The following is a 21099-nucleotide window of genomic DNA, read 5'->3' on the forward strand; positions in this document are numbered from 1 at the left end:
CGGGGCTGGCGCCGGTCGGGTCGCCCCCCCTCACACCGCGCCCGCGCAAGCTCCGGCCCGGAGGGGCTGCGGGGGTCAGCGCAAGCGCTCAGGGCGCCTTTTCAGTCACCGGAAAAAATGGCAGAGGCCGGGGTGTCTCCGGGTCAGCGCTGCCCGCCGCCTCGGGGCGGGGGGCGGTAGGCGGCCCCGGCCCGGCCCCGCGGCGGCAGCGGCCACCCTGGAGCAGGGGCCAGGACCCGCCGCCCCGGGCCCGGCCGCCCGCCCCCGGCCCGCTGCGGGGAGCGGAGCGCCGCCCGGCCCGGCCGCTTACCTCGCCCTACGGCCTGCTGCAAAGAGCGGCGGCCGGAAAGCGCGGGCGGGGCGAGGGGAGCGGCGCGGGCCGGGCCGAGGCCTCGGGGGCTGCGGCCGCCGCCGGGCCGGGGCCGCCCTCCCGCCGGGCACGGCCCGCTCCGGCCCGCGGCGCTCCGCGGGGAGGAGAGGCCCCGCGGCGGAGCCCGGCACCCCACCCGCCCTCCAGGGCCCGCTGCCCCGCAGTGCCCGGGTCAGGGCCAGCGGTGCGAGAGCCACGCAGCATCACCAACACCACCAAGTCATCCGCAGAGACCGCAGGAGCGGGACTCCGTCTCTGGGTTGTGCAGCCGTGAGAAACCCACTTTGGGGCACTTCACGCAAGCTCTGGGCGTCTCCCAGCTTCAGCCCACGGCTGCTCGGCAGCCTGGACGGCTCCTGTTCACTGCTGCACGGCGGTCCTTGGCCCCCCACCCCACCTGCTCTGGGGACATTCACACTCAAAAGGCACTGCCTCCCTTTTTATCTCAAGCTTGCAGATTTCTTCAGTCCTGATGCCACACTGACACTGTCCCCCCGAAGCACTACGAAAAGGAATTAAAGCATCACACAGATGAACAGCCAAAAATCAGGGATACCTCCCAGCTGATGCCCACACAGCGAACAAGCGGGTCAGGTGAAACATAGGCCTGTCACAGACAAGCATGTCCACTGAAAGCGCACAATTTGCACAGCTGACAGGAAACAGCATTTGCACCAGCAGTTACACAGGCAAGAGGACTGAAGACAGGTACTGGTACAAGCTTTTTCTTTCCCTTCCCCCAAAGACCTGATTTCCCCCGCTCAGCCTGATTCAGTATTTGACTTGAGCAAGAACGACTCCTGTGAGAGAGCAGGGCTGTAAGAGTCTGCTTTGGCAGCCTCCCCTTAGCAACCCAGACCATTCTGCAGCACTCATCTCCAGTAAGCATGTTAACAGAGCAGCGATAAAAGCTAATGTGCGGCGTAATACCACTATTAGCAGCGGCAGCCTCCAGAATGCCCTAGAAGATTGCAGGGTGACAGTGAGATGCAGACATTGGAGCCTGGTGCCAAGCACAAAGACCAACAGCAGCAGCAGCGCCGTGGCCAAGACAACAGGCTGCTGGTGCGCAGATCTCCGCTTCCCAGCATCAACGATTTCCCTGCTCAAGGCCTTGTTCTTGGCACAAAGAGGGTCACTGAAACTCAATGCTTTCGAATCAAAGTAGCTACTTTGTCCAGGACCAGAGGTCAGGAGGTGCAAGCACCGTCCAAGACCTTTTATTTCCAAGGGATTGGAATAAGCAGCTGTTCAGGTGCTGGGAAAAGTTCTCCAGCTCTATTCCACTAGTACCCATCTCCCCAAATCCAGCTTCTCCTCCCTGGAAAGTCCCAGTCCACACTGTACAAGGCTGGGCATCGCACCAGCTCCGCATTGCCAGGGAGCTCGCTTTACTCAGAGTAGCAGTACTAAGAGGCCAAAACTCCCAGCCCGGAACTGCTGCTGGAGTGGCAGGTCAGACAAGAAAGCACTGGTAGCTGTTCAATAGAGCGGCACCAAAACCTGGAAGAGTTCCTGGACAGAAACGTCATGACTCAGGACCCCATGTTTGGGCCAAGCTAAGAGACTGAGAAAAGCCTCAGGGTTCAAACAAGGAAGAGAAGGCTTCCCAGCAAAACAGTTACTCAAGTGACCTTACGAGAGGCAAGGGAGACCAGCTCTGCAATAGCGTGCTGGCTCACGAGCTGCCCTGACACACGCTGTTCTCCACAAAAGCAGCACTGACTAATCTGGCAGCCGAGCGGGCAGTGGCACAGCTCCTAACAAGGGCCTTCAGAAGAAGGTCCAAGAACCCCCTCGGGGACAACTGCCATAGTAGCCTTTGGGAGACTTCCTCTAGCTTCAGACACAGATATGTCTTACGTAGAAGGCCTAAGAGGGGTGTAATATCCATGCTTTAACTGCCCAATTTTAAATTTCAATTTAATGCAGCTGTAGATATGCCCACCCTGGGTAGGAAATTTCAGGCTTGGAGATCCCTCTTGAGGACAGCAAATGCCCTGCTGGGGCTCTGTTCCGTTAGATCTGCAACCACTCCCAGAATATAAAAAACAAGACAAATAATTCTCAGAAGTTTGACTAATCTTATGACAACAACTTGCAGTAAAAATTCCCTTTTATCAACTCTTAAATACCTTTCAGCTTTCATCAAATATCAGCTTGCACTATGACAGCGCATCAGTAGAAAGGCATATGCAACTTCTAATCTTTGCTTTAATTCCAGCTCTGACAGACTTGCACCACAAGTGAGAATTTACCTTTGAAACATTCACCACTGAAGTCTCTTGGCCAGCTTCAAACTGGAGAGACAACACAGTAGCTTAAGCTTTGATCTCTTAGAACTAGGTTCAGAAGAAAAGATCACTGCAGTGAAACCTGGATGTCTTACTGAAGAGTACTAAATAAGATACACAAGACTGATAGTCAACATGTCCTTGATGTAAACACTAGTGCTGATGTTTAAAATTTATGCATCTTCACACTGTTCCCCTTTTGAGCACTGCTGTCTGATGCAGCAAGCTACAGCCTGTCTCAGGAGAGTCCCTTTTAAAGAGACTGTTTTCATTTTCTTGCTGGTACCAGAAGAGCTGACAAACTTAACCCCCAGCAACACTGTACAGCAGTGAGGATAATCAAGTTCCTGCGTGCACCGTCTGCTAAGATGAAGCAGGAGTGGGCAGGCTGCACTACTCGGGTATCGGACATTCTTCTTGCACCCCAGTATGTGTGTGCGCCCCTCTGTGCCTTTACTGGCAATTTCATAGTGCAAGACCAAGCCCACCACCAAGAACCCGGGGGGAAGTAGGAGAGAATCAGAACTCCGCTGTCTTCCTTCACAGTGTTTAAATGCTGCAAGGAAATTCAGGAAGAGGCCTGGCAGCACATAATTCACAGCTCTGTGTCTACAGAAATCGAACAGAGTCTCTGGTCCTGGGGGACCATGACTTCCCCCAGAACTGCTTTTAACCTATCCTTGATAGCAGACTAGCAGGCCACACTGCGGGATGTAGACACTAGTACTGCCCTACCTTATGTTGCCCATAAAATTAGAGACCAGACTCACGTGGGCAGATGTATCTGAGCAGTTACCTCACTGTTTTCAGTGGAAATTGCAAATGCTTTTGGAATAGCGCCTTTCGGATTTCCGAGCCATACCCTGGCAGACCAGAGAAGCGAAGCACAGGGCTAAGGCCCAGGTCAGGACTTCAGCCGTGGGGCTGTTGTTCCTCTTGCCCGCTGCTTCTCCAGGGGACAGAAGGTTGACTTAGTGCACCCATCTGCACCGAAGGGCCAGCAATTCATTAATTTTGCAAGACAAATTGAAGCAGGCAGAAGTTCCACTCTCCTCATTAACTAACCCATCTGCAAACAGTTTAACTTCCACTTGTTTAAAGGCAGCTTATATGTCAAACACTCTGGTGTCATTCTGTCCCCCACTCCTCCTTCTCTCCAGGTGGCAGGCTGGCATGGAGACCAGGAGAGAAGGGAAGGATAAACTCATTCTTTTGTGAGCTCTTCCGGAGGGACCTGAATCCACCATTCTCATCCCCAAGCCCAACTACAGTCTTCACAGAACTTTATACAACAGCCTGAACTCTAATCACCTTTCGAAGCAAACAGCAATCATAGTTAGTATTTCTCCCCTCCCTTTTAAAATCTGCTCTGATAGGAAACACACTGACAACTTTTCACTGCAGAAATTAAAGTGGATTTTTCTTGAACAAGGCCACCCGCCTGCACAGCCTTAATCCTTCCAGCTCACATATGTTACTGTAACTTGCACTGCACTGAATCCAATTATGCTTCCTCAATCCATTAAAAAATATTTGAGGCTGTTGCACAGGTTGCACAGAGCAAAAGTATCAGCTGAGGAGACAAAAACAAACCCTGCTGCAGCATGGCTTTGCAGCCTTACTTCTGCAGGCAGGCATGTAGTGCATTATTAGGAAAATTAAGTGTCACAGAATGACTTTTACAGAGTCCGGTGAATAGTTCACTCCAAAGTATTTGAGTCTGGACTCAAACAACAGGAAGATCTATATGGGAGACAAGAACTGACATACAGTTATTTGTAAGTGCCTGGCAGTTATTAGTTATCCATTAAAAGCTTTTTAAATTATATTGCTCTGGCAGCGTGCACAGCTAAGAATGACTTCACAGAACAGCAGGTCTCCCATGCATTACACATTGGGCTGGAGCAACAGATGAATAACCTTGAGCTAAGTAGTCAGAAGTGTCCACAAATCTAAACTGCATGCACAGATTAAGCAACTGAGTATCCAACTACTGACTCACACACAGCTGCAAAGCGAAATGCAAGCTCTCCCCAGCAGCTGACAATGTTTGCCCCGTCAGCTAAAGGGCTGGGACACCAGCTACAGCCGATCAAGTTCCACAAAGGTACCTGTTGGCCTCGGAGTGCTCCGTGGTTTACCAAATCCCATCGTATTGTCAGTATTCTCCAGCTAGTCAATCCACATATAACAGAAATCGAGTTCTGCCATTATCACCTTTGCTGACAAGGATCTGGGAGGGGCTGCACAGGGTCTTCTTGTCCTTTCAAAACTGACACACTGCATAGTAGTTACACCCCAGCACTTCAAGGGCCAAGTTACAGATCCTGGGGCTCTCGGCTACCCCAAAAACTCTTACACTGCCACTACAGAAGTGGAATAGAAGTAGCAAGCTACAGATGCAAAAATAGCATATGGCAGTTTAGCACTTGCACATTAAAGACGAGCTTTTAGGTTTCCATGACATGTCAGACAAATTCTGCAGATAATGTACTTCTGAATATCTGGGTACCACTGCAGAGTACGCACACATAATTATCTTAATCTGAAAGACAAGCAGGCTAGATTTGATCACTAGTTAGGCTTACTTTTCTCCACACATTCAAGAATGTGTAACTTCATAGCACCAAACTCCTGTTGGAAGAGCAATTACCAGCTAAGTAATTTGGACCCTCTGGAGTCAAGTCTGCCAACTTACACGACTTGGCAATCTGGCTTGTTATCATCCCACATGATTGGAATTTATTTTAGGATCCAATGCCACATGCTGTGGGGTGTTTTTTTTTTTTTTTTCTTTTCCTCCCCCAAGTGGCAAGCTACAGCCCAGGATTCAGAGACCCTAATTCCATTCCCGTCTCAAGCACACATTTCCCGCACAACCTGGGGTCAAGGTCCGCACCTTCGCGGAATAAGTAATATTAGTCCTACCAACAGCACCCTAGAAATAACCCTCCTTTTTGAACCTCTTAATGAAGACTGGAATAGAAATTAAGAGCTACATTTATTTATCGCTCAAAACCAACCGTAACATCCCCACCCTCCAACACGGCACACTGATACCTGAGCTACACCTGCAGTTAAATTCAGAGGCATTCAAGCCTAAACCCTTAGACAGGGTAGGGCGGCTCAACGCTGGGGTGCAACACCAGGTAGCCTCAGCCAGGACCTGTTCTCCCAGGCTACAAAAGAGACTTTTCAAAGCCTGCTCTGGCCAGGAGGTGCCAGCTCGCTGCGCTGCTAAATGTCAGCCTTCAGCAGCGACGGGCGCTGAAGCTTCGTGCCTCGCCCAGACAATACCCTCTTCTTCTCGAGGGGAGGAAGAATCCAAACGCCACCTTAAAAAGTGGTCAGTGTTCCCTGGGGGAGAATACATTTAGTGAAGCGCTATTTCCTTTCCTCCAGCACCTAGGGACTCCTTAAAGGCCTGAAGCACCGGCCTGGGCACCCAGCCTGACCCGCCACGACCCCGCTTTGCTTCAGAGGGACGGGGACAGCGGGGCTCAGCGCTGCCGGGGCTGCAACCAAGCGGTGCCGCGGCTCCCCCGCTGCGGGCAGCTCCCGGTGAAGGCAGAGGGAACGAGGAGCTGCGCCAGCCGCCCGCTCCGAGGCAAAGCTCACCTCCGCCCTCCCCGCGGCCGCACCACCAGCGCAGGGCTCGGCTCTCCCCGCGGGGACGCGGACCCCCACGCAGCGAAGGCGGCATGCGTGGGAGGACGGGGCAGCCCCCCCGCCCCCTCCACCCCGGAGGCGAGCGCGGAGGCAGCAGGAGCCCTCCCGCCGCAGCCACGTAGCTCCCCCCACGGAGGGTCGAGACACGCGTGGAAAGCGGAAGCGCCACCTGCGATCCCGGCGGGGCGGCGGGCCCGGCAAGCGGCGGCGGCGGCAGCAGCAGGCAGGCAGGCAGGCAGGGCGCGGCACCCCCGCCGCGGAGCCATGCAGGGCCCGGCCCGGCCCCCGCCCGCCCGCCGCGCCCCGGGCAGTCACTCACATTGCTTGAGGAGCTCCAGACACAAAGCCATGGGAGACACAAAGGAGGGGCGGAGGGGACCGGAGAGACGGGGGGGGGCCGCGGGGCGGGGGCGCTCAGCCCGGCCTGGGTCTCCGCGAAGGGGAGGACGGGCCGTGCCCGGCGGGAGGAGGACGGGCCGCGGGCTGGGGCCGCGCCGGCTAGCTCCTGCGGCCGCGGGCGGAGGAGGGAGGAGACGCGCCCAGGCCGCCGCCGCTGCCGCCGCTGCCGCCGCCGCACTCACCGCGCCCGCCCGCCGCTCCGGCTGCGCGCCGCGGGCGGGCCGCGCCTTAAACCCCGGCCCCGCCCCGCCCCGCGCGTCACCGCCCCGCCCCGCGCAGGCGCGGCCCCGCCCCGCCCACCCCCGCCCGGGGCGCTCCCACGGCCGGGCGCGGTCGCGCGCGTCCCTCTCGCCCGCGGCCCGGGCGGGCGCGGCCGCTGCTCCGCCGTGCGCCGTGTCGCCCCGCCGCCCCGCCGCCGTCCCCGGCCGCTCGCCGGGAACAAGGCGACCGGGCACGTCGCAAGCGTTAACCGGGACCCCCGCGTCCCGCCCGCTGCAGACGCGGGGGGGGGGGACGGGGACGGGGACAGAGGCGGCGGCTGCCGCCGTTCCCGCACCGGAACCGCTGCGGGTGGCAGCGCCGTGGGTGGCAGGAGCGGGGGAGCCAAACGCTGCTGAACAAAGCGGGCGCCTCTCCCTCCCCCACGCGGGAGCTTTGTCTCCTTGTCATGGCCGCGGGAGCCACGGTGACATTTTCCCCAGCACGGCCCCGTTTCTCACCCACACGCGAAAGTGGGTTTGGCTGAAAGACCTCCCCTTCCCTTCCCTCCCCGCCACGCTCCAGCCGCTCCTGCCCCCAGCACCGTCCGCGGGTGGGACCCCGAGCTGGAAGGTGGGATGCGAGTGCTGCAGGCGAGGCTCCCGCCGGCCCCGGCCCAGGGGAGCAGCGCTGCTGCCACGCACCTACTGCAGGATTGCTCCAGCCGGAGCGCGGCGTTAGCGGGAGGAAAGTCTCCAGTGAGGAGAAAAATAAATGGAAAAGAAAACAGTGGGGAAGTGGATGTTTCCCTGAGTGGGTGTTTCCCGCCGGTCACAGATTTGCTGGCCGAGCTCCATCCTGATGGGCACAGGGAGAGGGAACCGAGGGTGCTGTTGCTGTGCTTGGCGGCTGTGTTTTGTGCTTCCCTGTCAGGCTGCCTTGAGCAGGAATGATGGAGGATGGACGTGTGGAGGGGAGCAAGGTTGGTACAGCTTGCGGGCTGCAGGGAGGGCCGGCCAGGGCAGAGCCACGCTGGGTTTGGCACCCTGGGCGGGCACAGATGTGCTGGGTGCTGGAGCAGCGTCCGGCTCCATCCCTTCGATCCTGCGTTGAGACATCTGGAGCTGAGCGTGAGGCTCACCCAGACTGCGGGGCAGGGGGTCACCTCCGTGAGGCCAGAGCCATGCTGCCTGGCAGTCTGGTGCGAGACAGGGGCAGTGGGTGCCCGCCAGCCCAGCGTGGTGTGGACACTGCCTAACGGTGCTGCCTGCGGAGTGCTTGGCCTCAGGCAGGGCTTGTGGCTTTGCAGGTAGCGGTGTTGCCATGTGGCTCCCGCCAGGAGCACGGGTGCTGCCCCAACTCCTCGCTGTTACCATCAGTCCTTGGATGCTCCGATTTATTTATGACTCCCTGGGTTCACGGCGCTCAGTGGAGAAGGGCCGGTCTTGCAGCAAGGAGAGATCAAAGCGCCTTAGGGAAACACCGCAGTGAGCTCACGCGCTGCCGGCTCCGGCAGGCAGGGCTGAGCCACTGCCACCCTCGGCATTCAGCGATGGAATCGCTGTGGATGTGCTGCTTCTGCTCTCGGAAACAGAGCAGCAAAGGGGGGCCAAAGGAGGATCTCGCCAGAGAGTCAGCCCTGAGACTTGGGACCTGCAGCCCAGGGCCTCTCCCATCCGCTGCCTACCAAGGAAAACAAGAAAACTTGTTTTCGATTCAACTGCTTCCAGGCTTGGGAGTGGTGAGCAGCTCTGGACCGAGCCCCTCATCCACACAGGCTGTGAGTGGCTCTGCGAAGCTCTGAGCCAATCTCTTCCTGAATCCTCAGGAATACCCACATCGTGGCTCAGTAGATGGAAAAAGTAATGGAAAAGCGTGAAGGAGAGGAAAAGCAACCCAGAACAAGAGAAACATGCACAAAGAAATCCTCATTTGCCTGCACTGTCTGAAATGCTGCAAATGCTCAGGCCTGGGTGCACGGCCTTACTAAACCTCATCCAGTCCCGCTGTCTTGGCATGTGTCTTAGCTAAGACCGTCGTCAGTCACTGCTGAGCTGCTCCAGCGATGGCACAAGCCCCGTGGCCACGGAGGGAGATGCAGAGAGGTGCTGAGCATCGCCGACAGCAGGGACACAAAGCGGCATCTGTGATTGCCTGGCGCCAGGGCAGCTCTGTGCTCACCTGGTTCACATGGATGGCAGCAGGGTCAGCGTGCCAGGATGCTACCAGGTCCCTCAGCCTAAGAAGAGACCTTAGGTGTCTGCCGTACCCGGCACATTGCTCTCCAACCAGCGCGGCCTCACGGGCAGAGCACTACACCATGCATGGGCTCCCTGCTGCTGCTCTCCCAGAAGCTCTGAGCAAGCAGAGGCACCCCTTGGTGCTTCGGTTTCTCCTTCTCTCCCACGAGGACAGCACTACTGACTCCCTTTCCTGCCATCGAGGCTGATAAAAGCAAGCAACAAGGGCTTGGCTTTCTGACCATATTACCAAAGGAAAATGCTGGCAGCTGCCTTTCTTTCTACTCCTTTGTAGATGGCCCCTGCTGGGAGAAGGCAGGCTTGGCCAGGACCTTGGAGCCGTGCTCACTTCCCAGTATTAAGTCTATGGGCAGCCGCTTCCACCTCCCCTGTGTCCGCTTGTGTCTGGCACAGCATCACGTGTGGGCTGCAGCTCTCTCCTTCCTGGGGATCTGGGCAAGTGACATTTCCGTGGGGCTCAAACCCATTGCAGCCGTTCCTGGGTGCCAGAGAGACACGTGCACGCAGCAGGCAGCAGAAAGAGAGCTTGCCGTGCTGGGTGCTGCCTGTAGTAGAGCTGAAACTTGGCAGCAAAGAGCACCAAGTGCAGCTTTGCTGAGGCAGAAGGACAGAGATATTTTGTTTTTGGCGGTGGAGTTGGAGAGGGGGGGGTTGTAGCCATGGTACAGGCTTCCTGGGGAAAAGGGAGCGCTGTCTGGGTGCAGGGCTTGGTAGGGGAGTTTCCATAATAACAAGGAAAAGATTAGAGGTGAAAAATGAACAGGTAAGTGTGGAGAGAAACAGTTGTCATAAATTTCTTTGTGTCCTACAGACATATGAATAGATCATGGAATATGTATATGTACCCTTTTTTCCCCTTATAAACACTGATGCAGCGTGCAACAGAAATCTTTCCCTGGTGCGCGCGCGCACACACACACAGACTCTCTCTCTCTCTCTCTCTAATCCCTTTCCTGCTCGTATGTCAGAGAAAGCTATTTCTGGAACGTGAAATCTAGGTCAAAAAGAAGGAGAAAATCTGAAGGGAATGATAACAGTCTCTCTCCTCAAAGGCCGTGTGGGGTCAGCTCTGGCTGATACGATTAGCAAGGGGGCCGCAGTGGTGCTTTGCTCCTCAGCTGCGGCCGCTCACGCACAGGCTGAACAACGTGTCCTGGCCTGGTCTGGATTTTCCTTTGCCTTCACACCACTACTTTCTCCCCGCAAAGAAGAGAAGGCCATGACAGCAGAGAGAGGAGAGGAGCAGAACTTGCCTTCCTACCCAGAGACCAGGTAATCACCGTGCACAGAGAAGGATGACGAGGAAGAGGAGGAGGAGGAGGGTGTCTGTACCCATCCCTCACAAGTCAGCTCTACGTGACTTTCCCAGAAGCCATGGAAACTTGTCCCACAGTGAACCAACCCTTGGGGATTTGGTCAGCACGATGCTGCTTTGTGCTGTGACACCGCAGGGAGGTGTGCAGGCAGTTTGTCTTTCCTCCACTAAGCACAACCATGCTCCCCCTGCAAGAGCATCAGTGCCAGGGGACGGGGCAGGGATCTGCCTTCTCCGGGGGCAGGGCAGGGTTCCCAGCACAGCAATGGGCCTGGGAGCCACCTCTCTAATTTAGTGATGAAAAGAAAAAAAAAAAAAGCAATACCAAGAAGACAGAAAGCAGGTTGGAGGCAGAAGGGTGGCTATTCTGTCATGACTTTGGGGAGTATCTCTCCCAGGTAGTGCTCTCATGCCCAGCCTGGGCTTGGCAAAGCTCTGGCATATGGATGGACACAAGGGGTGTGCAGCCCTGGCAGTCGTTTATGGGAGTGCTGGCGGCTCTGAAGGCCAAGCCTTATGCCTGGCTCTGGTTGGGCTCAAAGTTGGGCTGGCCTGAAGGGCTAGACTTCCTCAAGCTCCTTCCGCTCCACGTGCTGTGGTTCCCATGCCGGGCTCGGCTGGGGGCCTGCAGCCAGAGCTGCCATCACGGGGTCAGCAGAAAGGGAGAACTGGAGGGTTGCTGCCCTCCAGAACTCACACTCTCAGGGACATCTTAACCATTGGTACAGCAGGTCAACAGAGACAGCCCAGTCCTGGAGGAGGAGGAGGCAGAGCTGGATTCCCTGGCCTCCTTGGAAGAGATCTGGGCACAGGATAAGGAGCCTGGCACCTGGGTTTTTTGGGAACAGGCTGCTGAATCCCAGGGCAGGATGCTCTGAGCAAGAGTGACGTTACCAGACGGCATAAGGAAGACTGGGAAGAGCTCGAGTAGGAACTGGCTTGGTGTGAGCTTTCCCTGCTGTCACTGGTGCATTGGGTGGAGGCTGGGCTGGGGTCTCCGCACTGGGGATTCTCACCTCCTTTTGCTGTGCTTTGCTCACCTCTGCTTCCCTGTTTCCCCTGGACATCAAATATTCAGCTCTGTATTGCAAGCAGTCTATTAAGCAAGCAATTCCCAGTGCTGCCTCTAATAAGAAGGAGCTGGGGCTGGGGAGCCCTTTGTAATGCTCAGGAGCCAGCGTGGCTGTCGGCTGAACGCCTGGCAATTAGATGAATAGGTTTCACTGGGGCTTTTGAGTCTCTGGCTTCGCAAGGCACAAAGCTTTGTTTAAGGCTGATCAAGGGCAGCTCATCATCTGTCTCACTGGCTGTCAAATGGGAGCTAATTGCCTTGTAATGCGAGAGTGACACGGGCGTTTGTGGGAGGAACTGGCTTGTCAGAGGTGTGATTGCTGTCAAGGCTCTCCCACCCGGCCATGCTCCCCACACAGACCCCGAGACTGGCGGCCCTCCGTGAAATGGAGCTCGCTGCACCTCCTCATGCCCTCAGCTGGTGGCTGAATCCCTTTGCTTTACAATTCAACCCCCACGCTGTCCTCAAAGAATGAGAAGCTTGTGTCAGCCACAGCATTGCTGCTGCTGGTGCCTCTTTAGGATGTGTCCCTACAGAGAAGAAACCCAGTCCTCCTCCCAGGGACCGGGCACGTGATGGGAACAGTTCCTCTGGGCTGGTGCATGCATGCTGGTGCAGGAGGGTGTCTGTGGGAAGGGAACGGGTGAGGGCTCTCAGCTGTTTCACCCCAGATCCCTGCATGGAGCAGAGGCCATGAGCGACCATTAGACCTGCAGACGATGGTGCGCCCACTTCTCTCTATTGGTCCAGACTGATGCTGTCAAGCTGAGAGGTACCAATCTGCTGCTCGGGAGGCCCCTCTTGTACACCACCAACCAATTAAAGCCTCAGGGATGCACATTTGCAGGGGGAACTGAGCCCGGGTGGCTGATTAAAGGTGTGACTGCCATCCAGATATGCCTCCTGCCTTCCCCATCATGCACACGCACAAACACAGATGCTCCTCTCTGCTCCCCACCCCCTCCAGCAAAAACGTTTCCCTCCCCAAGCGCCAGCAGCCAATGCAAAGGGCTGGAGGATGTTCTGGAAATCAGCACATCTCTGCTGGGTCACGTCAGAGAGAGGTGGCAACCAGTCATTTTGAAAGCCCCCTTCTGTGCTACGCCTGCTGTTGCTTCCCAGTGTTAGCCTGGATTTGCAGCAGCGCTGAGCTCAGCATCGGCCGTACTGCCAGCAAGGAGCAGGGGTGGGCTTGCGGGGAGTGGGGTGAGCCAGGGTGGGAAGAGCGTGGGACAGAAGCAGAGCAGAGAGGGTGGTAGGAAGGGAGGGATGGGGCTGAGCAAGCAGCCCGTCCCTCCCAGGGGATCTCTTCCACTGCCTGGCTCATCCTGTGGACTTTGTGATGACCCTGGAGTGCAAGCCACTGAAGGGGAGATGTGAGGGCACGGGCATGTCTCTGGGTGGGAAGGCCTGGAGCAGGGCACAAAGGCTGCCGGTGCTCCTCTTCCTGCTCCCCCCTCTGCCCACTGCTGGGATGGGGCTCCGACCTGGTTCCCACCAACAGCCCGCTCCTGTGCTCCGGCAGCTTTGCCTGCGGCAGATACGCTGAGGCTGCTCTGAACCCCCCCATCGCTCTGTGGTTGGGTGCCAGAGCTCATGCCAAGAGCAGCCTGCCCCGCTGGACCTGACCCTGCTGTCCCCATGGGTGGCAGGGCTTGCTGTCTGCCTCCACGCCGCTGGCAGCACTGTACAGCCCTGGTGAGATGCCAGACTCCTCCTGCCCGCTCTGTGTCTGCCTGGCACGATGTCCAGGCACCTCCATGTCCGGGAGCACCAAGGCATCACCTTTTCTAACTAGTTCCCAGAACTGTTGCCGGGATGGGACCCCTCAGCTCCTTGCACCCTGCGTTACGGCCGAGCCTCACCCGGAGCACCAGGGCTGGCTAGGAGCCGAGAAGGACACAGGCTGCCTTGAAGAAAATGATGCAAAAGTGATGCAGATCAAGTGACTTGAAGTATCATGGAAAGGTAACAGGTTTCTCTTCTGGCAACGGCCTGCCGACTTCCCTGAGCATCTCTCTGGAGCCTGCTCCTATCCCCCCGCGCCCCGGGAGGGCCTGGCACCAGCTGAAATGCTGCAGTGAGAGCAGAGCTGCTCCCCACACTGCAGCTTCGCACAGCTGAACCTGTCGGCTCTGCTCAGGCCTTCAGGAGCCATTTGCAGAAGCAGCATCTCCAGAGCAATGCTCCTCCCTGCCGCCCACAGCCCTTGCATGCGTTTTCCAGGAGAAGCACGGACCATTTGGGAGTGAAGCCACTGCTGCAGATTGTGCTTTGGTAAAGGCAGCCACATGTGGAGCCTGCCTGCACTAAACACATCCCCGGGCCAGGGCGGTGCTCGTCTCTGCCGCGGGGAGCCAGCACCAGCTCATTTTCGGATGAGACAGAAAACCAGCTCTTGCATCTCTTTCCTCCTGGGCTTTCCCAGCACTACGAGGTCTGAGCAGCCTTTGCTGTTCCTCGCTGTCTTAAGCTAGCGACCCCACTGGCAAGATTACATCCTGGGGCAAAGCATTCACCTCCCTTGCTTCCCACCCGTGTGCTGAATGTGTGGGGTGTTCACAGAAGCCTCCTCCAGCAGCACTGCAGGTGGGCATGGATGGCAGTCCTGCCGGGGAGTGCGGGCAGCCCCGACTCATCCCAGAGGCGCTGGGTGCTCCGGCCATTGGGGAACGGAGGGCTTGGCACACGGGAGAGCCAGCTCCGGCCAGACGTTTGGCAAAGAGACCCGCTCTGCTGCGATGCTGGGAGCTGCCTCCTGGGAGAGACGGCCTGGCTGGTGAGAAACACCAGCTGAACGGGGCTGCCTGCAGCCTCACCCCTACTCCAGGGGATGGAGTCAATCCTGACTAACATCGGAGGGAGAGACCAGGCTCTTGTCCAGTACAGTAATTAGTAATCAAAAGAGAATGAATAATGCCTGCATCCAGCGCCAGGTGGGGCATCTGGAGCTGGATATAATGCTGCCGATCGCTCAGTGCACCGAGGCTGCAGGGTGCTGGGCTCTGGGGCTTGGGAAGGCTTGTTAGTGCCTTGAAACTCAGAGCAAGACCTGTTTTTACCCCACACCAGGGATGTTGGGGTCTCTAGTTTATGTACACCTCATGGAAAGGGGCAAATAGGACTCGATGCGTTAGACACCTACGTGGCTGCTGCAATTCTGTGTCTGGGAGAGAAAGCAGTTGGAGCCAGCCCAGCCAAAGGATGAACTCCCAGCATCTCACTGTCAGAAGATTTTGAAAGACTAGTCTCTAGGCAGCAGCCTAAGGGCTGGGTGCACCAGGGTGACGCTGTCTGCCCGTTACCTCCTCTGCCATGCCTGCAGGGGAAGGGACCAGGGTGTGAGTGCTGTGAGCCCAACACATGGCACCGCTCCGCCTCTGCACAGAGCTGGGCTGTCGCCTGGATGGCACAGGAGCCACGCTGGTGAGCCCCATGTTCAGCACGCCGCTGCCTGGGCTGTGCTGCTCAGGTCCGGGCTGGCCAGGGTCCTGCCCTCACCTGCCTGCGACTCCGCTGGGCTAAATCACAAACCCTGTGGATCTGAAGGGGGCAAATTTGCACCATTTGCCTTTTCCCCCAGATCCGATCCCCCAGACCTGTTTCCAGGGGTCCTGCCCTGTGCGGGAACCTGCAAAGAAGTTCATGGTGACCCTCAAAGCCTTGTCACACCTCCATCACTGAGGGACGGAGGCAGATGCCTTCTGCCCTCCCTCCTCTCGTCAGCCCCAATTTCTGCCTCTGGCTGAAGGGGCTGCAGAGATCAGGATATGCTCAGACCCTGGGGAAGCTGGTGCAGAGTCCCTGATAGACATTTTTGTTCCCCAGAGTTTCAGAAAGAGGTCAAACCTGTCAACTGTAGCCTGGATTGGGGTAATACGAGATCCATAGCGGAGAGGAGGAGGAGGACGATGGAAGCTATTGATAGTGTAGGGCAGCAGGGCTGCTTGCCTGTGCTGCAGGTTCCTGCTGCAGCCACAGCCCCTCAGGACTTCAGGCAGAGAGGGCAGCCAGTGCTCCTGGGCAAGGTGGGCGTCCCGTGGGGTGCTCCCAGCCGCAGCACTCAGGCTTGGGTTTGGCTTGACTGAGTGAAGACTTCAAGCTATCCCGGACCTCTGCAGGCCGTATCAGCCATGCTGGCCAGATCCCAGCAACCAGAGCCTGTCTGCCATTTCAGCGCCCGCATCCGGAGATCCAGCCCCAGCCATCCTAGCGGCATGCCTGGCTGCTGGCCTCCCTCTCCAGCACAGAGCAAGCCCCCATAAGCCCACAAAAGTCTTGGACAACCGTGGCTGGAGCTACAGGTATCTGAGCCCAACGCCTCACATGCTCGACACCTCCTAGGCGGTCGGCAGCAGTACCCCCTGGCCCCGCCGGCCTCGCGCCCCTTCCCCTCCGTCTCCCCGCCGCACGCCGCTGGCACTCACTGCTGTTGGTGGGCAGGGTCCTGCTGCCGCTGAGGCTGCCCGCTGGCGGGGGGGAGATGGAGCGGACGGAGCCCGTGTCCTCTTCCTGGGAGCAGCCCGCCTGGATGGCTCGGAGGTAGCTGTGGCTCCGGGAGCGGAAGTAGCTGGGCAGAGGCAGGTCCAGCACCTCCGCGGCGGCCGACTCGGCCTCGCTGTAGGTAGAGTCGCAGACTGCCTCGTACTGCTCCCCCAGCTCCGGCTCTGGTGCCTGCACGGGAAGAGGAGCAGAGCCAGTCACCCCCTGCCTGCAGGCAGCCCTTTCCCTTCCCCTCCTGCTCCTCTCCTCGCAGCCGCCCTGCTGCCACTCCTGCGTGGTCCCCGCTTACGGCAGACGAGACCGGGAGGAGCAGTGGTCGGTGCTGGTGGGGTGCAGGATACCTGGGCTCTCTGCTGAGAGAGAGGGAAGAGGGGACCCTCCTTGGAGATGAGAGGGTCCCTGCTTGTGGAGTAGGACAGACTTACCACCACAGTGCCCGTGAAACACCCCCCAGCCTCTGATGGAGAGGCTGAGAGCACGTGAGGCTAAAATCCCTGTCCAGCCTCTGACAGGTCCTCCTGCCCCACCAGCACAGCTGGGAGACCCCAGCCGCAGCCGCGAGACCCTGCCGGGGTAGGCGTGCTCCTTGGTGGGGCAGGGGAACCCTGCCTGGCCCTACAGTGGGGTGCAGCGCGGAGAGAGAAGGTGGGGAGGTGTGGGCTGGGGGGGACAGCCTCCACGCTTGACCAGGGACAGGCTGCCTTGGCTGGTTCTGGGTCCAGCCATCGGGAACCCATCCTAACCCCATCTGTGGTGGGGGACCAGGAGAGGGCTCGGCGGCAGGCTGCGGCGAGGTGTGAGCCGAGCAGGGGCAGCTTCACTCCCTGCTTCTCCTGCTGCCCCCACCTCCCTCCCACCCGTGTCCCCGGCCCTGCCCTGCTCTCCAGTGGCAGCGGCTGGTCAAACCTGGACTCAGGAGAGGTTCACCCAGGTTAAACCAGAGCCAGCCTAAAGCAGAGCGTTCTGAAATACAGATGAGAGATGCCGAGATTGGCCCTGTTGCCCACTTCCACCTCTTCTGGCCCTTTCTTTGGCCTCAAGGACAGTATTTCTGCCCAGCATTGGCATCTGAGCTCCGCCAGGTTTGGCTCAAAAAGTTCATCTACTTTCCGCCTAAAATTGACGGTCCCTAATCCCCTGCCAGGGCCAGGGGAACCAAGCTCTCCAGCTGCCCTGCAGTGCCCGGGTCGGGAGCGCTGCCTCCTTCTCCTCCTCCTGCTCCTCCTCCTCCTCCTCCTGCTGCTGGCCCCGGGCGTGGGCTGACCCCACAGCCTGCCTCGCACCCTGCCGCGGGTGTCCAGGCTGACCCGAGAAAGCTCTGTGAGGAAGGAAGAGGGAAACGCCAGCGGGACGGTACCTGCTCTCCATGGGTAAATATCTGAGGGATAAGTGAGGGGGGTCCAAAGATCTGGAAGAAAGAGTTGGAGAAGGTTAAAGGCCAAGAACGGGGCAGCCCCTCACACAGACAGCCATTGCACAGGGACCAAGGACGAGGGGAGCGGATGGCCCGTCCCCCGGGGCCACCGCTGCTGACACTTCGGTACAAACTTCAGAGCTCAGAAGATGCCAAGCAAGATGCCGCACAGGCCCCTCAGACAGTGGCACAAACATGGCATGGCAAAGCTCCACGGGACGCCTCCCAGATGGAGAGAAGCTGCTGATGCATTCAGCCTGTTGTATGCACCATATATCAATATATATACACAGGGCACACTTGGGACACACAATGCTGGGACACCCCTTGGCACACATGGGTTGCCTGTGGCTGCTGGACAAGGGCTGGCGTGGCTCCCAGTTAGCAGCTCTGCGAAACCCCCAGCATTGGCCAGCACCTCACAACGTGGCCAGGAGCAGCGATGGGCCTCCGCAGCCCGCAGAGCCGGGGTGGATGGGCAGTCTGAGTGCTCCACATCGGGGAAACTGTCCGTCACCCTGATGGGGTCGGGCTGGCCACCTCGCTGCTATCTCCTCTGTCCCCATGCCAGGAAGAAGCGACATGGAAGCAATACTGCCTTCTCTCCATAGCAAAGCCACGGCACACACTCGGCATAAGGACAGACACCCGACAGACACGGCGCTGCCTGTGGGGAGGAATGCCTTCTTCCTCCTCTCCATCCCTGGTCTGCAGAGCACATCCACCTTATGAGCTCTGCCCTGCGCAAGCTACCCAAGATGACCCATCTTGGGAACAAACCAGGTTCAAAATGTACTCGAGGGAAGAGGCTTGGCTCTGGGGTCTGGGTCTGGCCCTTCTGTATAGGGCACAGCTCAAAGTGTGGATAAGCAGTGTTGGGGGTCACCAGCTGGCTCTCTGGCCATTGGTCCCCTTGGAGTGACAGGTAGATGCTGACATGCACACCCGGTGAACTCTGGACTTCCAGAGGTTTGCAAGGTGGAGGTCAGCTGGGACAAAACCAAGTGGAGTGGACTTGTCTTTCAGAGGTGGGGATGCTTCTGTGTGGGAGGACACTAGGGTCTTGCTGGACACACAAGGACGGTGTCGGAGGTCACACAAAAGTGAGGGCAGGGGAGGAACTGCCCCTGGCACTGGATGAAAGGGCAGGTCAGACCCACCAGAGGATGAGACCAGCACACACTGGTGGCTGTACCAGCTCTGTCCTGGATCAACAGATATGCAGTTCATGGGAGGCCTCTAAATCCCAACCAGCTGCAACTGAACTCTTTCTGATTTGGAGGAAAGCGGGCAGAGCGCACGTGATGGCAGCAGCCCCACGCCTGAGCGGGTGCTGCGGCAGTCAGCGTGCCCTCAGCGTCACGGTGCTACCTGTCTGGGTCTGGGGTGTTTGCCTGGGCAGCTCCTGGCACATCATGGGCTGCTCAGACCCTCCAGCTCCAAGACCTTTCTGATGTCTTCATATGGGGGTGCTGCACTTAGCTGCTAAATGGCAGCTTTAGACAGGGAGAGAGCACAGACTCAGCCCACCCGTTGTCTTCACGCAGAGACCTGGCTTCAGACATGGATTTACATGCAAAGGACAAGAATGCGACGGTCCCGACCCCTTCTCTGTGCAATGAGACACCCAGCACATTGCTGTTCATGTACAAGGAACGAGACTGACCACAAGGAACACGTACGCCTGCGAGCAATGCCCCATGCCCTTCCCCAAAGCTCTCCACCAAGGGCTCCAGCCGCTCCGTGACAGCAGGAGAAACCAGCCATGGGGCTGGAGAGGCTGGGCTGGGCTGGAGGAGGGCTCAGAGCCCCACACACCTGGAGGGGACACCAGCACAGCCACTCACTCTCCTCCATGCTCTGGTTCATGATGCCCATCCTGCTGCTTTAACCCCTGCCTCGCACTGCCGCCCTTGATCATTGCACACAGACAGAGCGGAGCAGCACAGAAGGGGCACGTGTGTGCATGTGTTCCCATGCAGACACGTGTGAACAGGGACGGGACATGACAGAGGCCCAGGGCAATAGCGAAACGGCTGGGCGAAGCTTGTGGAGCCATTGCTGCCCCGGGGACCTCCACCTGCATACCAAAAGGACGGGTCCCTGTCCCAGGGCTGAGATAAGCACAGAGGACCTCTGCAAAGGCCTCATCCTGGAATGGATTATTTCCTGGCCTGTGAGGCAGCTGGCTTATAGCCACCCAAGCCCCGAGCTGCTCCACAGTAATCCCAAGGGGAGGCATAGTGTGGGACAGGGAGTTAAACCCAGTTTGCACTGACTGCATCCCAGAGGTCGGGGCATGAGCCCACCCTGTGGCAAGGAGTTTGCCACCCACCATCAGTGCCTCACTAGCATCCTTGGCTTTGCCCTTCCCAGGAGACCAGGAATATCCAAGGCACACATCCCCAGCTAGCTGGCAGGACAGTTTCCCGAGTTACGGGCACCTTGTTCCTGGGTCCAGTCTGCTGCACGAGGGATGAGGTCCTCAGAGCTAAGCAGGGTTACTGTCCCTGGTGACCTGCTGCAGGGTCCCAGGCTGGATGCCACCATTTGCACAGGTGAAGTTGGCCCGGGCTCTGTACCCACCCAGTGGGCGTGAGGAGCTTGCAGCAGGAGCAACCAGCCTTGCAGGTGGCTTCTGGGTGCTGACACGGTGGGACCTTGCGCTCAGAGCAGCCCTGAGCTTCACCCATCACTGTGAAGCATCGCTCCGGGCTACCATACCTGTGGCCATGGCAGAGTGACTTCAGCTGCACCAGCAGTGCTGAGAGGAGGCAAAGCTAGAGGAAAGGGGGGGTCTAATATGAATCAGAATTAAGGAGGTGGCCTTGATACTTTGGTAAAGCTCCCAGAGAATAGTGTGTGCAATTCCTGGAGCACAGCCAGTGCCTTATTTTGAAGGGGGAAAAAGATGTTCCTCTCTCCCCTCAGCCGGCCTCCTTTCTCACTGGGGTGTGCCGGTGCAGCGGGGCTCAGCGCTCCAGCATCTCACCTGGTTGATGCAACTGGACTCGTTGACGCTGTCGGAGATCTGGTTGTATTCTTCCTCCCAGGTTGGGAACTTTGGAGGTAGGAGGATCTCGACAGAGTCCAGGCGGTCCAGGCTCCTGCCAGCAGAGAGAGAGGGTGTGAGGGGTGTCCCCATGGCGGGGGCAGCGCTGGGGCTGTGCTGGAGCTGCCGCCCTGCCAGGAGAGGCACACCACCCCTGCCCGCGGCACTCTCTGCCAGGCACAGGCACACGTGGCAGCAGGGAGACGATGCTGGGCACCGAGTCCACCGCTCGGCCCCTGTTGCAGCTCCTGGAGTAGAAGGAAGCACTTTCTCACCTTGCCGGCCTCTGGCTTGAGCTATCGAGTCTGGCACAGGGGTGAAGGTTTGTGGGGTGCAGGGGAAGGAGAGGGGACAAGACCTTGGGTCCCGCTGCTCCCAGGAATGCACTGCAGATGCCAGGTTAGTCCAGCCAAACCCCAGGGAGCACATGGGATCCGTGCCAGCCCCCAGAGTCCCAGCTCTGGTGACAGACCAGCTCTTGCACAGGCTGATGCTGGGGCCGGGGGTCAGGGAAGGTGGCTCTTCCCTGCCTGGACTGGTGGGAAGGGGGTA

General features: G+C 58.3%; 1 protein-coding gene across 4 annotated transcripts in view; it reads right to left on the bottom strand.

The window, feature by feature from the left end:
* Positions 1-21099, bottom strand: part of DLGAP4 (DLG associated protein 4) — a 70779-nt gene that overhangs the window by 38162 nt on the left and 11518 nt on the right. For 2 of the 4 annotated variants that reach the window (XM_050907146.1, XM_050907147.1), the window contains exons 4-6: positions 20488-20602; positions 17439-17489; positions 16006-16252 (exon numbers count right to left, since the gene is read on the bottom strand). In XM_050907146.1, coding sequence (XP_050763103.1) covers positions 16006-16252; positions 17439-17489; positions 20488-20602 — 413 coding nt within the window. Of the gene's footprint in view, positions 1-6652; positions 6801-16005; positions 16253-17438; positions 17490-20487; positions 20603-21099 lie in introns of those variants that run through there. The other 2 variants (XM_050907145.1, XM_050907148.1) reach the window with 2 other exon arrangements.

Source organism: Gymnogyps californianus, chromosome 17 (genome assembly GCF_018139145.2).
Source record: "Gymnogyps californianus isolate 813 chromosome 17, ASM1813914v2, whole genome shotgun sequence".
NCBI lineage: Eukaryota > Metazoa > Chordata > Aves > Accipitriformes > Cathartidae > Gymnogyps > Gymnogyps californianus.